We start from the raw sequence: 15,909 nt of genomic DNA, 5'->3' as shown, positions 1-15,909 counted from the left end.
ACCCTGAGGCCTCCTGCTGGCATCCCAGCAGCAGGACGGGTATGGGGGCCACGGTAGCGCCCCCAGGCTGCTTCTCTGAGCTGCTAGAGAAGATCTGTTCCCCACCCCAGACGCCTGTTCCTGCCCTTTGCCCTGTGGAGCTGGGCTGTGCAGGAGGGTGCACAGTCCAGCTCTGCATAGGAACACGTCTGAAAGGGATGTGAAACTACTCGGGTGTTGTTTTCTCAAACCCCAGCGTCTGCCGCATCCTGCAGAGCCAGGGATGGGCCCGCTCGCTGCCAGGGTGTTGCAGGAACTAGTGACGCTCCACCCTCAGCAGGGAGGGGCCGGGCTGGGTGGGGTGTTTTTCTTTTAAATAACTCTTTTCCCAGTAAAAAAAACTTTGTCTTGTTTGAAAAAGCACTCTGCATGTCCTTTCTTTAATCACATCTCTGCTTGACCCGAATCCGGGTATTCTTCTCATGTGCTGATATGTGCTTCCTTCCTCCGGCCCCTATAGAGCAATTAACAGCTGCCCCGTGCGTCTCCTGCCACCTTTTTTTTTCCTTACAGCTTCTGTATTTACTCGTGTCCTCTATTCAGTATATTCCATTATCTCCAGCTGCTGGGGTTTTGTGTCCCTCACCCCCCAAAACAAATAAAACAGAAAATGGGCTGCTGCGGGTTACTCAGACACAGGGCTGGTTGGCCAGTGCTGAATAACTGTTGCAGGTATGGGTTCAGTCTGGCAAATCTGGAAAGCTTGACATTTCCCCCTTTTCTGAATCCGAGGCGATTCCCCCCAAATGTGCTTTTCTAGAGTTGTGACTGTGTCCGGGCTTCTCCCCCTCAGACTTGGGTGGGTTGGGGGGCTGTGTTGTCTGTGAGTGAGTGTGGACTGGAGGGTCGGGCTTCAACCCCAGCCCCGGCCCCCTTGTCCTTGTCCCAGTTACGGGGGAGAGGGGTGCAGTGAGCGGGCAGCCTCTCCAGGAAGAGGAGCTGGTGCAGAGCCCTCTGCTCTTTCCCCACACCTCCCACAGAGCCCAGTGAAACAAGCCCTTGAACGGCCAGGCCCTCGGTTGTGGTGAACCCAGACCCTCTCAGGGTATAGAAGTGTAGGCCAGTTTGCCACGCCCCCTCCAGCGTCCAGGTCCACGTGACTCGCCAGGATCTTTGAGTAGAGAAACGTACAGGCCCCATGGAATCTTGCCGTGACTTGGGTGCCCTCGAGCCCGAGGTTGCTGGGTGATCTGCTGTTCAACCCCAGGAAACGGGCAGCGAGGCTGGCAGAGCGCACCTTCACTGGGATGACCCCTCTCAGTGTTTGAGCGTCAGCTGCCGCATCACGTTCTACCCAGCCCATTTTCTCACAGCCCATCACGGTCCCAAAGGAGGGAAAGAAGCTGATAGTTGAGGTGGCCGCGGGGAGCCCTTGGTTTCCCACGCTGGCAGACAAGTCTTAAAGTGTAACATACTTTGAGTTCAGCATCTTGATCTGTATGCTCAAGGAACACCAAAACCAGGGCTCCTGCAGGCGCAAAGCCAATCGGAACTTATATCTTAGCTTCGGTGCAGCCCACATCTTCATGGTGGGTGAATTTATCTTTTAAATTGCAGTTACGAGTTTTGTTTTTCCAAGTCCCATCAGCGCCCTCCTTGCCCTGACCCTGCCCGGAGGTTGTGTAGGTTTCCTTTAAGGGACAAAGCCTCTGGAAAAAGAAAGTTCAGTGAGAGTTGTAACGTGAAACCAGCAAAGAGAAAAATATAGGCTTGGTTTAATTGTGGTCACAATCCGTGGTGAGAAAGAGGGCTGAGAGGTAAGATGGGGAGAAGGAGGGTCAGGGAGGTGGATTTCAGTGATTTCAAGGGGAAGTTTTTTAAACCAGGTGAGCATGATGGAGGGAGTGAAGGTTTCCTTTCCGGCTCCCTCCCATGAAGTTAAAAGTGAGGCTTTGGGGAAAGACCGTAAAAACACAAAGGCAGGAAATGACCAAGGCAGTTCTTGAGGGATTTCTAGGTTTATGTGCCTAGGTTGCATTTTCTTAAAATCCCAGGACATGTTTTGCAACGTAGGTCTGACTTTTTCGATCACATAAGGTCTCACAAAAATGCGCCCTAGGTTTTCCCCCAAAGGCATGCTGAAGATGCTCCGATGGGGGCAGTTTTAGCTGAAAGGGACATATTGATAGTTCAAAGCTAGGCTGAAACTTTGATTCACTTTCTTGTGGGCAGAGGTACCCTGGCCCACTTTGCCCTCAGGGGATGCTCCTGGTTCTTCCTCAGATGATGTCTGTAGGAGCCTTCCTATTTGTGGGCACCTGCATGTGACTTTTCAAATCAGTGTAAACATGGACTTTTTTTTTTTTTTTTTTTTTTTTTTTTTTTGGCCTCGCCGCACGGCTTTTGGGATCTTACTTCCCCAACCAGGGATTGAACCCGGGCCCACAGCAGTCAAAGCGCCGAGTCCCAACCACTGGACCGCCAGGGAATTAATTTCCCAGCGTGGACACTTGAAGACTGTCCCTCAGTGGTGGCACCCTTGCTGGCCCAGAAGGCCACGTACGGGCATGGACTGCACCACGGGGAGTGCCGGTCTAGATAAAGTGGAGGCTGTGCCCCTGCCCAGCCAGGTAGCCACTGAGGTCAGTACATTGTCACCTCAGTTGGGTGACGCGACATTTCTAGGAAGCAGTAGATACTTAATTGTTGCGCTAACGTGGAAGTCTCCACACTGCGCATCGCATTGGAAGTCTCCACACTGCGCATCGCATCGGAGGAGCTTTGGGCTTCTTACCTACTAGTGCCTTCAGATTCTGTCTGCTTCCTCTAGCAGTTTTCTTAGATTAGCATCACGAATGAGGGACTGGCTGACAGGGACAGAAAATCAACACAGTTTTCTTCCCCCGCTCTCCCCTCCCCTTTTTCTTTTCTTTTCTTTTCTTTTTTTGGCTGCACCTCACAGCTTGCGGGATCTTAGTTCCCCGACCAGGGATCGAACCCAGGCCCCCTGCAGTGGAAGCGCAGAGTCCTAACCACTGGACCGCCAGGGAAGTCCCCAAATCAACACATTTTTAAAGCCGCATTGCTTACAAAAGTCATCAGCTCCGCCACCTGCACTCGGAAGGGTGAGCTGCTGCGGAGGACAAGGTCAAGATAGGACCAGGCGCTTAAGGCGGGTGTTCACGAGACAGAGGGGGGCTAAGTGCGTTGGTCCCAAGAATTGCTGAGAAGAGCCCTTGGTGCTGCTGGGAACTTGAAGGGCACCGGCTGCCCTGCTAAAACCCGCCCCCTAGTGGACGTTGGGTAGAACGCAACAAGCCCTCTCCACTCCTCGGAGGAAGCGAGTTGGCCTCCCATTGCTTTTAGGGTGAGCTCTCCATTATCCACACTTAGGGAGGGCCCAGGAGTCAGAACGATCTGATCTTAGTGTATTATCGTAGTATTTTTACTTGGGTTTGATTTCAGAATTCACTGTGAATTTTCCCCCAAAAGTTTATCATCTTAAATATATCCTACTACAGTTGAAATTTTAAATAATCCATGCTCTTTGGTGGAAAAAAATTAATAATTAAGTGAAACAGCCTAGAGTATACTGGGACAAATAGGGAGTAACCAGAGATCAACCCTCCCCTCGCCGTTTTTTTGTTTTTGTTTTTGTTTTGTCTTTTTTTTTGTCTTTACCCACGGAACCAACAAATAGGAAACCAAGCATTCTGTATTTTTTTTTATTGTGGAGTTTATACCAAAAGCCATTTAATAGGTGCTCTCCATTTGCATGATTCAAGAAAATGAGTAGCTGGTTTTTCCCCTGGAATATGGCCTCGATGTTGGTGTGCATGTCTCAGGGGTCATCTTCTTTCATCTTTTGGATAATTGTCAGAAATCACTTAAATTGTCAAAATTTCTTTCAGAAATTTTATATTCACCCCACAATTACTTGTTTCCTTCTGAAACCTTTTAAGATACTCAAACAGTGGTTGCCAAAAAGTAGTCAGAATAAAACCAGTGAAGAGAAGTAAAGTGGGAGAGCCGCGTAGACCGCTGTAGGTGAGCCGAGAGCCCCAGGCAGTATGACCGTGGCAGGGTTGGTGCAGCTCCTTCGCCCCCAGCCCAGGGCTGCGTTGGTGGCGAGTCGTGGAGCCTGTGACTCAGAGCCACGGGCCTGGGTCGGTGTGGCGGTGGTCTGCTCTCATCAGGTGAGACTTCAGGTTAGATGTGTGAACTTGTGATCGGAGACCTGGCATGATGAGGGAGGTGCATGTCACATATGTGCCATGAAATAACGAATTTTATCAGCCTGATGCCACAGTAGTCCATTGGTCATTGCATCTGTAGTTAATAGTCGGGCTCAGCAAGCTTTAGCTTCACTATCAGAGCACATAATAAAATACTGGCTAAGACTTTGCCCGACCAGAATAGAGAGGAGATGGTGCTTTTGATAAATACCGTCATCTCTTTGGTGTCGATACTGTTACCACCAGGCCAGCCCTTAAGAAGGCTGATAGAAACTGGTGGCCTGTCCACATCTGGTTTTGCTGTGGAGACTGGACAGGTAGGAACCACTTGAGAGACAGGAAATGTTTCCGCTCCCTACATGGGGTCCTGACAGCTGCCGGGGGGGGGGGGCTGCAGGTGTGCATGCGTCTCCTGTTGCCTGGGACCTCTGCTGGAAACCCGCCGTCAGGCGGGAGCATGTGTACCACATACACAGAATACTCGCTTTGGGCCACTTCCTGTGAGGTGCTCCCAGATGCCGTGTTTGGGGGGCAGGCCTGTGTAGGCTGCATGTGTACACAACCTCTTTGCACTGGAAAATAACTTCTACGGCTCAGCTTCCTCAACCCCCCTTGTGCTGCGAGTCTCTGGAATGCTGTCCTCTCTCGCCGTCGCTCTGTCTGGCTGCCCCTGGGGGCCCCGAGCACCCCTGTGTGCGCCCGTGGAGGGGGCTGGCGCGGCATGGGGGCGGCGGGGCAGGGGGCCGGGAGCTGCAGGCGCAGCTACCCTGTGACCCCAGCCTGTGTGCACCTGTGTGCGGCTGCTCCTTCTGCCTTTTAAAAATTAACCCCAGATTTGTCTTGGCCCTTGAGGGACGTAAGGGGTGAGGGGAATTTGTGTGAGAGAAGTCCTGGCGGGGGTTGGGAGACAGGCCCCCGGGGGGTGGGTCACGAGCGAGCCCTCAGAAGGGGCGTGTCTGGTGGCCTGGGTCTCAGCCTGCCCCGTGCTTGCTCTGCAGACAGCCAGTCGGACGCTGAGGCATCGGCGGGCGGCGAAGTGCTGGACCTCACCTCCCGGGAGAGGGAGCCGCCGACACCGGAAGGAGCAGCCGAGCCCAGCCCGGTCCCGGACGAGTCGGCGGCAGAGGAGGCGGAGCCGGCGGCAGCCACGCCCTTGGCTGGGGAGGAGAGGGGCACCGAGGAGGACGCGGAGCCCGAGGAGGAGCGCGCGGAGGGGGAGTGGGATGAGGACGCAGACAGCCCCGCGGAGGACACGGTCAGCAACAAGAGCCTAGACCTCAACCTCGCCAGCAAGCTGATGGGCTTCAAGCTGGCCGAGGGCGAGGCCGGCGCGGGCGGCGGCGGGGACCCGGCTGCGCAGGACCAGAGGCACGCCCGCCATGCCTGCCACGTCTGCGGCAAGAGCTTCAAGTTCCTCGGGACCCTCAACCGCCACCGCAAGGCACACGGCCGCGAGGAGCCCGGGGACAGGAGCGCAGCCCCCCAGGAGCCTGAAGCGCCACCGCCCACTGCCCTCGAGCTGCCACAGAGGCCCGCCGAGCCCCCGGCCACCGAGCCCCCCGCCCAGGCGGAGGCCGTGACTGAAGCCCCTGCGGAGAAGCAGAGCGACGAGGCCGAGGGCCCCTCGGATGGGGATGGGGAGGGCCTGGCCGAGAGGAAGCCCTCGGAGAAGAGTGAGGACGACAAGAAGCCAAAGACAGACTCCCCCAGGAGTGTGGCCAGCAAGGCGGACAAGAGGAAGAAGGTGTGCAGTGTGTGCAGCAAGAGGTTCTGGTCCCTGCAGGACCTGACCCGGCACATGAGGTCACACACAGGTGAGGGGGGCGGGGGCGGAGGGAGGGCTGCTGGCGGAGGTTGCGGGGCGGGGGGGGGGGGGGGGGGCGGCGAGCCAGCCAGGATCCCGTCTTCCAGCCACCGTGGGCAGCAGGGCTTTCTTGCCGAGCATGGAGAGAGCCCGGGTGGGCTAGGAATTCTGAGGGCGTGTCCCACTCGTAGCACTAGGAGGGCACAGGTGCAGTGGACGGCGGAGTGGTGTTTGCCAGCGCGTTTTGATCGGCCTCTTAGTCTTCTGAGCCTCCGTAGCCCTGTCTCTAGAATGGGGATGATGGCTGCCCTGCCTGGTAGAAGCATCTAGAAGAATGTGGGTGTGGCCGGCGGAGCAGGCGGTGCGGTGGGGCTCCGTGGGGCTCGCGGCCTGAGGCCAGTGTGGGGAGGCACCCGGGATTCGTCGTCAGCCAACAGGTGTTAGGTCGGCTGTGCAGCGAGAACCTTGTCTGTTCTTGGCTCTGCGGCAGCGGGGCTGATGGGGCTGAGTGGGGCGGTCATCTGGCTGCTGCCTGGGCACGTCCTTGCTCCTCCTGGAATCCACCGCCTCTGGGCTTGAGGCTGCAAACCCCAAAGCAGCGGCTGTTGTTTTGGTGGAAAGGCCCCCTGGATGTCCTCATGAAGCCAGAAGATACAAGCGATTCTTCCCCCACCAAACAGAAAAGCTCCTCTGTGTCTTGGTTTCAGCTTCCCTCTCCTCCCAGCGGCCAAGGTGCACATGTGCCCCACACACACACCCACGGCCCTGTGCTGGGACTTGAGGGCACCGGAGCTTGGCTCCCAGCAGAGAGAGATTCTCGGGGTACTGGCAGGTGGTGCTCTCAGCTGCTCTCAGCTCCGTGTTTGCAGGCGAGAGGGGAAGCCCCAGCTGCTCTGAGTCAGAACACAGCATACCTGCAGCTTCGACTTGGGAGGTGCCGCCCTACAGGGTCCCTGGCGATGGTGCCCGACCCTGGGAAGGATGCCACTGCTGGGTTCTTTCAGGCCGGTCTTGCTGTCCCTGAGGTTCCACTTCTGGGACTCTGGTTCCTGGATCAGGTGTGCAAACCCTGGGCTGAAGGACGAGGAGACAGGGCTGTGTGGGCCTCCACTCTCCTCCCTCCCCATTTTGCCAGCTCAGACAGATAAGGTTTCCTGTGAGCGGGAGGGAGGCCCGGCCCGGCCCAGCCGCCGTCCCCCTAGGGCCTTCGCTTGCTATCATGCGGAGCAGGGAGGTGGGTGCTGGTGGCCTTGCTGACAGCCGTGAATCTCTCTCCATCCCCCAGGAGAGAGGCCGTACAAATGCCAGACCTGCGAGCGAACCTTCACCTTGAAGCACAGCCTGGTTCGCCACCAGCGGGTCCACCAGAAAGCCCGGCACCCCAAGCAGCACGGAAAGGACAGCGACAAGGAGGAGCGAGGCGAGGACGACAGCGAGAGCGAGTCCACCCACAGCGGCACCAACCCCGTGTCGGAGAGTGAGGCCGACTCGGCCCTGCTCGCCAGCAACCACGTGGCCGTCACCCGCAGCCGGAAGGAGAGCCTGGCCCCCAAGGACGCCGGCCGCAGGGAGGAGAGGGCGACGGGCCGGACGGCGGGTGCCGGCCAGCCTGAGGCCAGCAGGAGTGCTCCCAGGGCCGCTGCCGCGGGCAGCCCCAAGGAGCAGGCGTCCCCGGGTGACCCTGAGCGGGAGAGCCCGGCGGCCCTCGTGCAGGACCTGCTGGAGCTGCCCGGCAGGAGGCCCGCCCACCCCCTCCTGGCCGCTGCCGACAGCGCCTCGCTCCTGGGCCTGGAATGACAGCCCAGCCTGCCCCCCAGCACACAGACGAAAGCCAGCAGAGCAAAATGTCCTGAGTCTATATTTCCCGAGGTTTTCTCAGTGCCCTTCAGCTCTCGGGGTGGGGGAGGGAGGGGGAGGGGGGTAGGGAGAGAGAGGCAGGCGCCTCACTCAGTGCCATAGCCTTACAGACCCATGCGGAGATGCAGCACGTTCGACTCGAGTGCCTTAACTACTTACCAGCCCTTTGGTGTCGTCTTGGGTGTTGTGTTTTCCCGAAATGACTTCTTAAAAAACAAAACAAATATTTTAATGAATTATTTGGAGAGGACCTTTTCATTTAAGCATTAACTTTACCTTCTGTTTTGGTGTGTGTTAGCTTGTTTTTGCAATTCTGTGATAGTAACATTTGTTCTGTGAGCTGGAAACAGAAGGGAAAAAAAAAAACATGCCCTTGGATACCCATGGCCAATAACTGGAAGAAAGTGATGTGAATTTCATGTAAATTCCCAGAGGAAATGTGGATAAGATGCTCATTTCTCAACTAGACTTTTTTTTTTTTTTTCTGTTTGCTACATGGTGGAGCTGTAATTTGGTCCTCGATATATTGCAGGATGTGGTTGATGAAGGTTTCCAGTTTGGTTCAAGCCAAAACCAGGAAAGATTCTAGCTTCGACCTCGTACATGTTTCCACTCTCTCAGCGTTAGATATGCCATTACTGTTCAAGTTTCAAGACAGAGAAGAGTTCCCCTGGCAACTGAACTGATGGAAAACATGCATAGGTGTCATGTATCTGATTTCCCCCCCCCCTTTTCGGTATATGTATTAATAATATTATTATTATTATTATTATTATTTGTAGTTCATCAGTTTGCTGGTCTCTGCAGTCAGCAGAAACAAATGGGCAATATTTGTCCTGGGAGACCTGGGCCGCCCCCAGGTCCCCGCGTGAGCGTCTGCCCGCAGCTGTCCTTGGCTCTCCGGGCAGTGGCTCTTCTACTGTACTTAGACAAGCCTTTCTTCCGTGACTGCAGAACCCAGCAGGGGCCGTGTGGTCCTCCCGCCTGCGGGGCCGAGGGGCAGCCGGGGAGGGGAGAGGAGGCGAGGTGCGTGCCTGGGCTTCCGGGAAAGCCAGGCAGCAGGACCTGTCCCTCACGGTCTTCCTGCCAAGCCCAGCCCAGGCCTCACCTGCCTGTGCTCCTGTCCTTCGCGGAGTGATGAAATACTACTACTGGTAATAAAACTGCACATGCGAGATTGAAGAGGAAAAATAGGTGTATGTTTACCTTCCTGTGATTTGGGGTTGGTGCTCGAAGATAAACATGTTGTGTCTAGTTTCTGAATCGCCTGAACCCCTGGGTGCACAGAGGCGGGATTTTCTTGCGTGAGCATCGTTTGCAGGCAATAGACCCCCTTACTGTAGCTGCCAGCAGTGAAAAGAAACAGATCCTACTGTAGTTGGGCTGTGCTCAGCATCCTGTCCTCCCGCCAGACGCCCGGGACGCCCCAGCCTCAGTGCCTCAGGCCTCCCGTGCCACCCCTCCCGGGACCCTCGCCCTTTCTGGCCCCCAGGGCTCCTCTGTCCTTACACCTGCGTCCACCACAAGGACCCCCTTCCTCCCACTTCCTCACCAACTCCTGGTAGCCAAAAGCCAACCACCCGGGCTTCAAAGGAAGCTATGTGTGTTCTTGACATGATGAAAAAGTGATCTCTTTGCATGTGAAAGGAAAAAGGTTGAGGTATATATGACTTTTAACTGTATTAGGGATGTGTGAACCAATTTCAAAAGGTTTTCTTCACTCTACGTGAGCACGAATCAGAACCAATGATTCCCCCACCCAGTATCACTTCCTACCAAGCGTGGTGTGCTTAGTTAAAACCAGTTCATTCATCCCTTAATTTCTTATGACGATTGTTGTTGTTATTTTTGTTGTTGCTATTACTTGGGGTTGCTTGTGTTTTGTTTTTCTTCGCAGCTCTCCACACGAAAATTCGGAACGTTGTGGGGAGCGGCCACGACTTAACTCTGCGCTGGGGCGAGACGGAGCGGGCACCAGGCCGCAGCCCAGCCGGGGCCGCCGCTCGCAGTGGTCGCCATCGACTGAAAGCTTTATTTAGCCTTGTCTGCACCCTCGTAGTCGATAAGGTCTTGCCACATTTTACTAGTGAGGCTGAGAGATGTATCATTTGTTTGATGTTCTGTCCCCTCCCCCAATATTAAACTGTGAAATTTGTGATTTGTTTAAACTCTGGGTGAATCATAGCTTAGTTTGCATGTCCAGCTAATTTGTTTCTATACATTTGTTTGATTCTCTTTCTCCTTCTCTCAGGGCTTTTACAAAAAAATATATATATATGGATCTTCTGAAAAGTTTTTTGAGGTGCAAGTTTCTCTCTTTTGTTTTTCTCTTTGATTTATGGACACGATGCTGAGATTCAATCACTACATGAAACTCCCGGCTGTGAAAACAAAACAAAAAACCCAAAGGGCTGTTTTTTCCACCAGCCCTGGGGAAGCTATGTGACAGTCGGATGCCGGTTTCAGGAAGTTTCGCCGTTCTTTCCACCCTCTGTTCCTCTCTTTCCTCCAGAAGGAAGTTGATCCTAGTGATTTGCGCCCATGCATTAAACAGGAAACAGTAATAAATGTGTAGAATTCATATTTTTCTAAAGGGAACTTAAAAACTGCTGCTACATGTTATGTACAAAACTGGTCTAGGCCACATGAACAGAATCACAGATTTGGTTTTGGTACTTTTCGCTCCTCTTTGTATTCAGTTGTACAGTACTTCCAAATTCAGAATGAGAAGAAAAGCTGTTCTGTATCAAACCATCTAAGCAATAAATGTTATATTTTAAAAACGGCAGGTTGCCGGTCACATGGCCCGTCCTCTGATTTGCTGTGATCCTGTCAGCTTGTCCCACCCCCAGGCCGCAGCCTGCTGGGGACGGGTCATCGGTGTCCGTGGCCATCGGGGGAAACCTCAGGCCTGCTCGCCGCCAGCTTGGCACCCGTGGCACCCATGAGAGCCTTCGCCCAGGTGGCATCTCCAAAAGCTGCCTCATGCCCTCACCTTGGCTCCCCCAGGGTGGTCTGTTCCGGGGCCACGGCAACAGCAGCTCGGTCCTTGCTCACGACCACTGACGCCAGGGGCTGTGTTTCTGGCCAGCCGCTCCCGGGATCCACTTTGTCTTTCCTCCTCCTCCAACCTGGTTACACGGGATTGAGCTGTCCCCGGGTGGAGAGCTGCTGTAACTCAGAGGAGTCCTGAGTTAGTCTGGACAGGGGAGCGGCCTGGAAAGGAGGGTGACCCCAGGGCTGGGGGACAGAGCGGGTCAGAACCCACGTTTGGGGGATCAGCCATCGTAAAGCAGCAAAAGGGCAAAGTCCCGAATCCTCTAAGCTGGGAGTGGATCTCAAAGCAGCCCTGGAGGAACCTGGGTTCAGGGGAGCTGACTGCAGAAAATGTTTCCAGCGAGTTGAGCCTGTTACCGTTCTGAGCGCCAGCAGGGCAGGAGTCGCTTGCTCTGGCCCTTAAGGTCTCCGGCCCATACACACAGCAGCCCCAGGAGACAGACTGGCTTTGCTGAGGTCCAGTGAGGGGTCCTGACCGGTGTTAATAAAACAACCAAATAGCTCAGGAATGGTTGCAACATAAACAAGCAGCTCACAGGAGACAAGCCCTCGTGGGCGTGGGGTTGCCGCTAGCCACCGAGGAGCACACTTAAGAGCCCCTCCCCGTCCCCGTGGATGGGGTCGTTCCTGGCAGGGAACTGGGACTGCGCGTGGTCAGTGTGAAGGGCAAAGGGGCAGCCCCTGTGGAATAGGATGCCAAAGACGCAGGGTGCAGACCCCAGGGAGATGCCCCTCTGCCCACCGATGTCTGCGTGTGTTGGGTGCAACCCCTGGGGGTCTGGGTGATGCTGGAAGAAGGACAGAGGAGGTGAAAGATGGAATTTATCAAAAGAGTAATAAGCCTGTTACTTAGGAAGAGGAGATGAAGTTCATCTGCCCTGTCACCTCCCGTGCTTGGAGTTGTGAGCCAACCGGGGCCCCCTCCCCCCGGGGAATGAGCTGCGGGCCTTCCTCCCAGGCCACCTCACCCCCAGGCACCCACCCCCGCCCCAGGCTGAGTCTCCCGTTCTGCTGACCCCGGGCAGACGGGGAGGACTCTCAGGCTGGCTGGCATCCTCTCGCCCAGGCAGCTGTCCTGGAAGAGGGAGGCCGTGGGCACATGCAGAGTGGGCATTTCTGGCAGAGTTTATATTTTGGCTCTGATGGTGAGTTACGTAAGGAACCTTAGCATCAAGAATGATGGGCGGTGGGGGGGGGGGTGCCGGTCTTCCTTTTTTGTTGTTTTTTAAGATTTTTTTTTGATGTGGACCATTTTTAAAGTCTTTATTGAATTTGTTACAATATCGCTTCTGTTTTAGGTTTTGATTTTTTTGGCCACGAGGCATGTGGGATCTTAGCTCCCCGACCAGGGATCGAACCCACACCCCCTGCAGTGGAAGGTGACGTCTTAACCGCTGGACTACCAGGGAAGTCCCAAGAGTCATGCGTTTATCAGGTAAACCCGTGGGCTTGGGTTTTCTCTTCTGTTGTCTCTTCAAAGAATCCCAGTCAAGCACAGGTGACCCCAGAGAACCAAGGGCCATCTCCCCCAAGGCCGTGCTTCACCTTCGGCTTGCTCCCGTTAGAAACCCCCTTCGCGATTTACCATCCCTATTAGAAGATGGGGAAATGAAAGGAGTTTATGTTTAAAAATCAGTTTTACTTTTGTAGCTGTCAAAACATGGATAAGGCCTTGAACTGGATGGAGCTTTGGGGGTGTTTTGCTTGTTTTTTCCCAGGATCCAGTTACCCCGACAGTGCCTTTATTCAACAAGGTGTAGCCTGGGCCGCTGCTGTGCACCTGGCACTGTCCTCAGCATGGAGAACCCAGTGAGGAAAAAGAAGACTCCTTTCCCTGTGGAACGAAGGTTTGTAACAGTGGGAGACAAACGGACTAGACCAGGAAGATACGGAATCAAGGCAAGTCCAAGGGAAGAGGAGCCACGAGGGGGCGCAGTGACCTGACAGGTCTCAGGACATCCAGCACTAAGGAAGTCACTCTCCCAGACCTGCCGAGTCGGCACCTGCGTGGGAGGGTGTGAGGGTCTGGTCCCCACCTCAGCGGGAGGGAGGCGAAGCCCAGGCCGGGTGTTGGACTGTGTGGATTCTGGGTCCTTCTGGCGTCTCCTCCCACCAGGCACTGCTCCAGCCACAGCCTGAACACAAGCCACCCAGAAATCTTGCTTGAGTTTCTGCATTGGTGCCCGACTCTCAGATTCCAAAGGCTCCTTGAAGCGGCCGAGGAGTGAGAAGGGCCCTCCAGCGCACGGCCCCGCCGCCAGCTCCTCGCCTGGGTGCCAGGCCGCCTGGGCCCCCTTTCCACCAGCAACTCCCGGGGAGGCTGGGACCTGGGGAGAGGACCGGGTTTATTTTAAACTTGAAATTGAAGGTTACTCTTTAACGATGACAAAACAGGCCCCTCCAATGCTCGGCTGCCAAGTCAGTGTCCTAAATAAGAAACCAGCGGGCACTCCTTTCCCGTTTTGCTTTTCGGGGAAGGAAGCCACAGCCCAAGGAGGGAGGGAGGTACCTGCCTGGCTGCGGGCAGCCTCCACCTCGCCCGCAAGAGTCAGGGAGGCCAGCGAGGCTGCAGCAGCTCCCCAGCCTGCCTTGGTCCAGGGCCGGGGGCGGCTCTTTTAAGTAAAAGTTTGGAAAATTTGGGAGCTGCAGGAAAATATGGAGAAAAAAGTGAAAGCGGTCATCTTGCCTCTCAGCGCTGTCTTTATTTATTGAATGCTGCTGTTTTAGTCGGGCCCGACTTCCATTCCTTCCTCACTCTCGGACATGTTTATACAGCACGTGGCACGTTGCAACTTGTTTTCCTGTGGGTTTTGTCTCTCTTCTTTACCCACGTCCAGTGAACTGGGAAGGAAAAAAAAATCCTTATCGCCTTGGAGCAGAGACGAGGGTGAAATGACTTGCCCAGGTCAGCTGGCTAATGGGTGGCCTTGTTAGGATGAAATTGCCCACCAGAAAAATGTTAAAACGGAAGGTGGGTGCCGTGGGGGTCTGTGATGCTGTGCGGTGTCCACTGAAACGGCAGTTACAGAAAACTGGGAGCACCTGCTTCTCAGACGTGGAAGCAGATGCGATGTGGGTGCTGCCCGTGTGTTCCCAAGGTTACTCAGTGCATTCCTGACTGTTCCAGCTTCTTTGCTGCAAAGCAAGTGACACCAGAACTTAGGGGGCAGGATTCTGTGGGTGGCAGGGCTCTGCAGGTCTGGCTCATCTCTGCTCCACAAGGCGTCTGCCGGGGCAGAACCTCCAAGACAGGAGGCCCTTCAGCTCCTCGGTGTGGACAACCCAGGCCCACTAAAGAGAGTTCCTGGGTCGCTCGTTAAAAATTCCGGACCTACTGATTCAGAAATTTTTCTCAGGAGGGAATTCCCAGAGAATTCTGAAGCCCAGGAAAGTTCGAAAACCATTGTCCCAGGAATGACAGTCCCGGGCTCCTGCCCGTCGGCTGTGCCGTCAGGAACACCGAGGCCGTCGTCTGGGCTGGAAAAACTCTGAAATCTAGGAAATGCGCCAGGACCTTCCTTCCAACACCCCGCCTGCCCTCTTCTCCAGCCCGTGTAGCTACCCACCCACCTGTAGCGGCACAGGGACCCCACCGCACCCCGGAACCAGGCCCTGGCCCAGGAAGCGAAGCTGCGTGAGTGCTGCATGGGCCCGACCGCAGCTCTGAGTTCTGGGAGCAGGCGCCTCCCTCCTGGACCTCCGGGCCCCTGTCTTCTGATACCTGCTTGGCCCTTTGCCAGAGCTGGCCAGGCAATTGCGGGACCCGGAGCAAAACGAAGACGTGGGGTTGGGGGGAGCCTTGTTCGAAACGCAGGGAGAGCCTTTCTCCTTTCCTCTCTCTCTCCTCCCCACCTCCGTGGTGTTTCTTGTTTGCTGTTTAAGATGGGCTCCCTCGGGCACGGGGACCCTGGCGGGGGGCAGGTGCGCCCAGGCGCCCGGGGCCTCACTGCAGCCCCTGGGCGGACCGTACACACACCCCGCGTCCCGACCAGGCCTCCCCCAGGACCAAGGGGCCGCGGCCTCCGGGGAACGGTGGGGAGCCGGCGTCCACCGGGACGGCGGGAGATGGCTAGAGGCATCCCCAGAGCTGCCTAAGCAACACCTGCCTAAGCACCCCCACCCCTCCCCAGGGGCCCAGAACCCAGGGCTGTGTGTCAGCCGACTGGCCGCGGGTCGCTGGCAGCTGTCCCCCAGCCTCAAGCGCCCGCTTATTTCTCCCCGGGCTCTGCACAGTCGCAGTGGCCGGGAGCTGCCCGCCGTCCTGCCGTGTCCTCCACAGCCCAGCCCCACCCCTGGTGACAGTACCATCTGCCCCGGGTGGCCTGTGCCCTGTCCCCCGGGACGCCGTCCTCCCAGCTCTGGGCCTCAGGGCCCTACCAGGCAGCAGCAGGGCCGGCGGCCTGGCCCACGTCCTTCTGGAATCTTCCAGATCATTCCCACCTGCTTTCCCTCCCCGCTCACCAGCACCAGGGCCCAGCCCTGCTCCCCCTGAGGTTAAGTGCTGACTCTCCAGAGTTTGGATCCTGCCGGAGAAGGGGGGGCTAAAGGTGCCCACATGGTGACCCTGAGTGAAGGGACAAGGAGCCCGTCAGCCTCAGTGGGAGTGGAGCCTGGAAGCAGAGGCAGCGGGGTGTGGGCAGAGGTGGGTGGAGGCGTGGCGTGAACAGGAAAGGAGGGAAGCACCTCATCTTTACTGAAACTGAATTGCACCCGAGCCAGTTTTTCCTGTTACGTATTGTCTTTTTTTTTTTTTTTTTCCTTAAGACTAGTTTTAGGTTCACAGCAAAACGGAAAGGAAGGTTTTACTCTCTGTCCCCACCGGCCCCATCCTCACAGCCGCAGCACGCCGGGGCGGGGGGCGTCCACTACAGCGGATGAGCCTGCACGGCCCCTGTCCCTGTCCCCCGGAGGCCGCGGTTGGCACGAGGGCTCACTCTCGGTGGCGGACGTCCTGTGGGTTTGGACAAACGTCCACGA

The 15,909-nt window shown here is 56.0% G+C and overlaps 1 protein-coding gene across 13 annotated transcripts in view; it reads left to right on the top strand.

The window, feature by feature from the left end:
• The window catches only part of RREB1 (ras responsive element binding protein 1), a 135,192-nt gene extending 127,284 nt beyond the window's left edge, over window positions 1-7,908 (top strand). For 12 of the 13 annotated variants that reach the window (XM_060163741.1, XM_060163742.1, XM_060163748.1 and 9 more), the window contains 2 exons: window positions 5,213-6,028; window positions 7,304-7,908. In XM_060163741.1, coding sequence (XP_060019724.1) covers window positions 5,213-6,028; window positions 7,304-7,815 — 1,328 coding nt within the window. In that variant the 3' untranslated portion in view covers window positions 7,816-7,908. The remainder of the gene's footprint in view (window positions 1-5,212; window positions 6,029-7,303) is intronic. The other variant, XM_060163753.1, reaches the window with a different exon arrangement.
• The last annotated feature ends 8,001 nt before the right edge of the window (window positions 7,909-15,909 follow it).

Source organism: Lagenorhynchus albirostris, chromosome 10, assembly GCF_949774975.1.
Source record: "Lagenorhynchus albirostris chromosome 10, mLagAlb1.1, whole genome shotgun sequence".
Classification (NCBI taxonomy): domain Eukaryota; kingdom Metazoa; phylum Chordata; class Mammalia; order Artiodactyla; family Delphinidae; genus Lagenorhynchus; species Lagenorhynchus albirostris.
Note: the sequence above shows the minus strand (reverse complement) of the source record. Positions and strands in the feature narration are given on the sequence as shown.